General features: G+C 35.4%; 1 protein-coding gene and 1 long non-coding RNA gene across 3 annotated transcripts in view; one reads left to right on the plus strand and one right to left on the minus strand.

Annotated features, from left to right (window-relative positions):
- LOC107744185 (dual specificity protein phosphatase 8-like) overlaps positions 1 to 6,123 on the minus strand; it is a 33,720-nt gene extending 27,597 nt beyond the window's left edge. For both annotated transcript variants that reach the window (XM_016557700.1, XM_016557702.1), the window contains exon 1: positions 5,882 to 6,123. In XM_016557700.1, the coding sequence (XP_016413186.1) occupies positions 5,882 to 6,112 (231 nt within the window). In that variant the 5' untranslated portion in view covers positions 6,113 to 6,123. The remainder of the gene's footprint in view (positions 1 to 5,881) is intronic.
- A 58-nt stretch (positions 6,124 to 6,181) lies between these two features.
- LOC107744186 (uncharacterized) overlaps positions 6,182 to 7,933 on the plus strand; it is a 9,472-nt gene continuing 7,720 nt past the window's right edge. Inside the window, exon 1 of the long non-coding RNA XR_001640463.1 lies at positions 6,182 to 6,228. This is a non-coding gene — a long non-coding RNA (uncharacterized LOC107744186). The remainder of the gene's footprint in view (positions 6,229 to 7,933) is intronic.

Consider the following 7,933-nt stretch of genomic DNA (forward strand, 5'->3'; position numbering starts at 1 on the left):
TTAAAATCTAATTTTGTGTAAAAATATCTCACAGGCCGACATAGCCAAGAAAAATATTTTACAGCTCATATTTCACACTGGAAATAGAAGGCCAATTCGAGTGCATTGCATTGTGGAATATTCAATGCAGCGTGCTGAACATTTAAAATATGTAATGGCCTGTATAATGTGGATGCTGCACACTGGTGGTGGTTGAGGAGAGACCCCCCCCCACCCCACATGATTGTAAAGCGCTTTGGGTGTACAACAATACACAATAAAGCGCTATATAAATATGGGAATTAACGGGAAAAATGACCCTCCCCCACACACAATCCCCTCTAGTCACCTAAGAGGGGGATTCCCCTGCATTTTCTCTGAAGCCACACTTGCTGCATTTGAGCCCGTTGACTACATTTAAGTTTTGATATTCTAAATATATTTGATCTATTGGATTCAAGTTTTACTAGTAAATACCAAAAAGTGTTTATACAGTAGCTAGCTAGCCAGTAAAATCAAGATATTTTACTCAACAAGGATGTGTTAAATTAATAAAAAAGTAATAGTAAAGACTTATATTGTTAGAAAAGATTTCTATTTTGAATAAACACTGTTCACAAGTTTTCATTAGGGCTGCACGATGAATCGCATGTGATTGTCATGCGCATCTTGTCAGTAAAGCCAGTTCTGTGGTTAGTAGTAAATCTACATCACCTGCTTTCAGATGGAGCGGCATTTAATACACCGAGCCATAGATCACTGACAAGCTACGCAATATCGCATTCATAATCGAAGGCGATTCATCTGGCTGGTATTAAATGCCGCTCCATCTGAAAGCACGTGATGGAGATTAACTACTAATCACAGAACCGGCTTTACTGACGAGATGCGCATGATAATGGCATGCGATTAATCGTGCAGCCCTAGTTTTCATTCATCAATAAATCCTGAAAAAAGCATCACAGATTCCCCCCAAAAAATAAAAAAATACAATTTTTAAAATTTGTATTAGTATTAGATTTAGATAGTCTTGTATTGGAGCCTATGATCAAACTAAATTTTTATATTTATGTTTGTATATAATAGTTTTATAAATTTCCCCAAATTTCCAAGTAATTCCCATAAATTCCTGGTAAGTTTCAAACTTGGAATATTTCCAAAATTCCCCAGACGAAGTTCCCATGGAAAGTTTCCGGAAAATTTCTTTGCCCCTTTGCAACCCTAATTCATTCATTTATTCATTCATAATATTTATCATTTTATTATTTTAGACAGTACATATATAATGTGCTGTATAATATCTATTATTTTATTTTATTATTACAGATAATCATATTATGACCTGTATAATGTACTGTATTAAGTACTTAATTGTTTTAGACAATATATACTGTATAATATGTCATATCTATTAATTTATTATTTTAGAAAAACATACTGTACTGTATATAGTATAATACATATTATTATTTTATTATTAATTATTTTAGACAAACACAATGTGCTTTATGATGTACAATATCTATTATTTTATTTATTAATTTTTCTAGACAATAAATATATATATTATAGCTTGTATAATGTACAGTATATTGTTTTTTTATTAATTATTTTAGACAATAAATATGTCATTTACTACATAATGCATGACATTATTTTAGGCAATAAATATCTAGTACAAGACAAAAAACTATTTTAGACAATAAACAATGTACAACATAATGTATATTGATTTTAAGAAAGCAAATATATAATGGCCTGTATAATGCATAATATTTATTATTTTAGACAATAAATATACAGGCTAATATACAGTATAATATATATTATGTATCATTTATTCATCATTATTTATCCATTAAATTATATAATGTAGTGTGTAATATATAAAATAAATATACAATGTATTAAATATTTTTACACAACTTTTCACTCAGATAAAATTGCAAGAGTGCAACTATTGGAACTATAATAAATACAGTTGCATTAAATTACAACTGTACTATTGTTGTTTTCATTCAGGTATTTCATGCGTACAGAAATGTACACAATGTGAATAGTATACAGTACATATTGCACACTCAAGAAATATTAAAAATAGTATGGTAATATGCTATTCCGAACATAGCCAGAGACACTTCGAAAATCCTGTCAGCAAATGCTATGGGGTTGTAATTAGGTACCCACTTAATACTAAACCAAGCCATGGAGAGGATCAGTAATAGTTAGGTGCCACAAAGACGACCGTGTCAAATAGCTACATTTTCCAAGAGCCACAGGATGGTCCCAAGGTCACTGCAGAGATCTGGAACACATCCAGATCGTTTACATGCTGTAACTTCAGGATTTAAGAAATGGCACGTTCGATTTCTATTTGTGTCACCTCCTGTCGGGGGCCTGTATGGACACATGTATCCTGAGACCGTCTGACCAGTGCCATTCACTTCTCGCCTGCCTCATTTGTTAGAATTTAACTTGTTGACAAGTATGTCCTTGGTCCCTTCACACGTTCAGTAGGCGCATCAGGACACAGTCAACAACGTAGGAGTCATTTTTCACATCAAAACCAGTGTAGAAAATTACAGGACAGGAAACTACTAATATCTATTATTTTATTAATCATCTTAATTAATCAATAAACAAAGTACTGTATACAGTATAATATCTTTATATATTATTTTATTTATTAATTATTTTAGGCAATAAGCATATAATGTACTGTATAATTATATCTATTATTTAATAATTATTTCAGACAATAAATATATAATGGCCTGTGTAATGTATATTTATTATTTTATTTATTATTTTAGACAATAAATACATACTATACTGTATACTGCATAATATCTATCATTTTATTGATTATTTTAGACAATAAATACATACTATACTAGATACTGCATAATATCTATCATTTTATTTATTATTTTAGACAATAATAAAATATACAGTATAATGTATAATATTTAGCTTTTTTTTTTTTTTCCAAATTAGAAATACATAATGTACTGTATAATGTATAGCCTAATATGTATTATTATAAATATCCATGTTCCAAAGTTAGTGTCATTATCCAACTCAATTTAGTTCAAATTGTGTTCTTATTCAATAATGTCAATGCAATTATATTAATAATATTACTGAAAATTATTTTTCTTTAAACCAGAAGCAATCACATTATCCAATATATACCCATTTTTGGATTCCTATAATTTTGCTTCCTTTTTCCATGATGCTGAATTGAGCAATTTGTAAATAAAACTGGAAATAGTTTGATTTTAATTAAAGTTTGCAGTACAGTAGTGGTGCACTGAAATGTTTGAAAAAATAAATAAATAAATAACTTTCAGTTTCTGAACATCATATACTGATTTCAATTGCTCAATGACCCAAATTTAACTACCAAAACTTTTTTTTAAGCAAAACCATATTGCTCATACTTAAGGTTTGGGAACTGAAGAGACCTCTAGATTTTAGGGGACAACAGTCAAAAAATATCCCAAAGACTTATATTGAAAAAGGAACCCATGCCAAAACATGGCATCAAAATATCATAGAGACTTGAGAGTAGGCTCATTTGATTTAGTCCCTACCCACAACAAGCTAGCAACTCCCACAGACAACACTAGCAACCACATAGCAACGCCTTGCATCACCCTATTATCATGCCGACGAGTTTTGCACGGACAAGCACCATTGATGTTTTCTTTGGAAAATATACAACCCTATTAATTTCGGAGTGAAATTTTAAAAAAGGTGATGTTCTACAAAGAGTACAAGATAAAGGCCTGGAGAATAAGCTTCCTGTCTTTGTGCAATCCGTACATTCTTAAGATCTGCCTATTCGGCTGTCTTCGCTCTGGGCGACTGCATAGCCATCTGTCAGTACCAGCTCAATGGAACATACAGCAGCACAGATTACCATAAGCCAAGACTGTTCGTGGCTACAGAGGAAGTCCTGCTCCTGTACCACTGCACTCTATCTACTGCACTTAACACTGACCCATTTACAATGCATGTCAGGCAATCGGTGCATATGGTGCCTTCCACTGATGTAATCTGAAATGGGCCGAACACAGAGCCATGGGGGACCTCGGCATTATCTCAGTGTGGATGTGTGCTGCTCATCCATTAATACTCTCTTTCACTTCCTTTCTTTATTCGCACTCACAATGGACCACACTGGTGGCCTTTGGTTGCGGTGATGTCGTTACTTTCAGCTCACACATTGATGCCACAACTTCTGGCAATGGCAGCTGTCCAAAGCAGTGGGGGAGATGAAGGGGGTAGGGTTTTGTCTAGATCCTGCGCTAGTCGTGTAGACGATGTGCACGTGCTCAGCAAGCGCTCTGCCAGTGGCCACACTAAAGATTATGATGTCATGCTCATCCAATAACAAAGAGTTTCCAGAATTCACCCCATCCCACCTCGCCCCACTTACACCCAGATAGCTCCAGCTTTATCCAGGACTTGCATTAATCACGAGCGTTATCCTCTTTAGTGAGGGAGATAATAAAAGCCACACAGCCTCTAGGCTGGGCTATGGAAAGAAACGGGAAATGCAGAGAAAGAGTGACCCAAGAAAACAGTGCCACTCTGTTAAGTTCAGATGGAACTGGTTTTGGCCAGCAGATCGGGATCAAAGTGCCCATTTTTTGGAAACAAATAGCACACAAAGGCCCAGAGCTGAGAAGCACCATATTACTGTTTTTTTTAAATTTTTATATAAAATTAAATGAAAAAAGATAATTTTGTATACTGTTTTAAAAGAGGTAGGCTACCCGAAATATCAAGAGGTGCTGAATAAGTTTGTATGTGAGAATTGTGTAAATTAACAGATAAGACAAACATTAGCATCTGATAAACAGAGTTTGAAATGGGTTCGGAAGTAATTTCCTGCAAACCCAACAACAGTTTACATCTTACAAATTGCCATCAATTTTATTGCAAAAATGGAGGGAATGACAACTCACAGCTGCAGTTAAAAAAATAAAAAATAAATTAATAAAAAACCGGAAAACCACAAGGTGAACAGCATGCATGGCAGGTCGCTCACTCATTCATGAATCTGAATATGAGGAACCAACAAAATTGATCTCATGAACCAAGAATTACAAAGACAAGAATCTATGCCCTCAAAAACAGAGGGTCTTTGCAGTGTTGGCTTTCAGTTTTCATTAGTGGTGTGACTGAAAATCGCACTGCATTCCCAATGTGGCGTGATTTTTTCAGAAAGCGAGGTGCGCAATAAAGGCGGATCGGTTTTCGACATTGACCTCATCAGCTGTGGCATGGAGTTTTACGTGACATCTGTGAGTGGTTGGATTTCCCCCTAAGAGTTCTGTCAGTTTCACAGAGTGCCTAAAAATATAAAGACTTGGCATGCCAGTCGGGTGGGAAAAATGATGTCATATTCGATGTAGAAGTCATGGAAAACTCAAGTCTCCAATTTCAGAGCCTCTGATAACCAATAAACCTATAATGGTCCTCCAAATTTAGAAATGCTAGCTGCTAGCCAAAGACCCTTGATCCAATCTAACCCTCTCAAACATTTTCTTCAACTTCAAACTGACTACTACACCTAATTACAAACTCATTTTACATGAGGAAGTGTCAAATATTAAACGTGCATATAAATTTGACTGCAGATGTTGCACGTTGGTGCCAAAACTTGGACTCTTTAATGGGTGTTCACAAGTAAACATTAGTTCATTACAATATTGTGTAGCGACACGGTTGGTAAGTCCACACAAAACTATCAGCATTGTAAATTGAACCTTTCAAAGGCTCACAGCTGTCCGCATACAGACATCAACCTCCTTTTTGATGCCACCAATAGTTCCAATAGTTCTCGATTATATAAACTAGCCACACACTCTCTCAAACACACACTTGATACCTTGACCTTTCTGTTGGGTTGGAGGAGCTCGGTAACTGACACCTTGTCCTGCTTAAGCCTCCTCTTGACCAGTTTGGAGCAGCAGACGTTGACGGCGCCGTGCACATGCGAGGCATTGTACTCAGAGAAAGTCCGGCTGTCGATGACCAGCAATCGCCCGGCTCCACGCTGCAGAAGGCCCGCTAGCCGCTTGATATCCATGGCACTGCGACAGCCCTTCTCCCCTGCCATGGAGGTGCCCAGAACTCCTCTCTGGATGAGGGTGCAACGACAACCAATGCAGAGACAGTGGATCAGTGATAAAATCACTGACGCGGGTCACAAAGAGACATCAAGGTGCACATGGTGTCTGGGGAAAAACAAAGGCAACAGATTTTTATTGTTTTATTTTAGACAGCACTTCGTCAACAATCATAAACGTTGATTCATCTCATTTAGTCTTTCATCAGGCAGTTCCTTATTCATTGTTTCTTGTAAGGAAAAACTATGCAGGACAAAAACAAGTTTGTTCCTTCTTGTTGTTCTTTGACTTATGTGCAAAAATTCCCTGTCAGAAGAGTGTATGTTAAAAAATAATAATAATAATGAAAAAAAGTGTCGGTTCTAGCTACAAAACCTCAATATCATTCATTGTTGGGTAAATGACTATTTTGACTATGCAACTATATTTTAATGAAATTAATTCACTAATTCATTTTTGAAAATCTTTAGTTCGCCCAATCAAAGTCATGTGGTACAACTAAAAAAAAAAAAAAAAAAGGAAATTATATCACAGTGTCAAAGTCAAGAAGTCTCTTAAAATATCAGATAATTTCATCTTTTTATGATGAATCAAGGTTAGTTGGTTATAAAATGTCATGTGGAGCGACTCCTCAAAAACGTATTAATATGCTTACGATATTTATCAATTAATAATGCATGATGTGTAATTTTTAAATAATTTTTATCTTGAAAAATATTTTAAGACATTTTTTGAAAATAATAATTAATAATGAAAATTTGTTGTTACAATTTACTTGATGGTTACACCACCTGACATTTTACAGTCATTAAATTGAAACTTTTCTTGCAAACGGTATAAAGTTTTGGTAACAGTTTGCAATAACGTTCCATTAGTTAACATTTGTTAATGCACTAATTAACATTAACTAACTGGCAATACATTTGTTACAGTGTTTATTGAGGTCTGTTAACATGCATTATTGTAAACTAATGTAAACATCTTCTGCAGTCATTTTTCTCTTTCAGACCAACTACTGTCATTGCTGAGCAACAGTGGGAGGAGAAGCCTGCTTGGCAAATTAACTTAATTAAATGACCTGTTTATAGCTAGCAATCTGAATAATAACACATCTAGATTAATGGCACAAACATTTAAAGCTAACTTTATCGTTTCCTTGAGTATTGAGGTTTGTTACGGCCAAAGTAATGCAAAAACACACGTTGTGTAGCACACTTGCAATTCACCGGCCATGCATTCACGTCCGCATTTGCATATGTTTCTCGCCTTAAAGACACTAATGGAACAGGAACCACCTGCGTCAGGGAGTATGAAAGCCAGCTGCAGCCCGAGCAGCATCTGCTGTCACATGAAAATCTTCAATAAATTCATCAAGTGCCTCCTCTCATATATCGCCAGTGACCATGACAGCTATTCTTACCTGTCCAAAAACAAAACAAAACAAATGGACCAATGCAAATATAGACCTCAAATGCTAGCTTAAAATGTACTGTAAACACATCTGCTATGATAATTAATAGAGTAGGATAACTAATAGGGGACAATTAGGGCTGTGCGATTAATCGAAATCGAACCGAAATCGCGATTTGAGACGTTGCGATTTACTAATATGGACGCGCACGAGATGCGGTGATGATGTGAGTGACGTTGTTGCATTTTAATGTTTTGTTAGTCTAGCCCACGAGACGCGCCGCTGCTGTTATGCATTTAACATATTAGAGAAATATAGAAGCTCAATGCGAAGAAGATCTTGATTAGGTGAAAAAACGAAACCAAGCCATTCACACAGAACGCATATTCAGCGCATTTTT

This window comes from Sinocyclocheilus rhinocerous, unplaced genomic scaffold (genome assembly GCF_001515625.1).
Source record: "Sinocyclocheilus rhinocerous isolate Xijiao unplaced genomic scaffold, SAMN03320098_v1.1 scaffold2935, whole genome shotgun sequence".
In the NCBI taxonomy this organism is placed as follows: Eukaryota; Metazoa; Chordata; class Actinopteri; order Cypriniformes; family Cyprinidae; genus Sinocyclocheilus; species Sinocyclocheilus rhinocerous.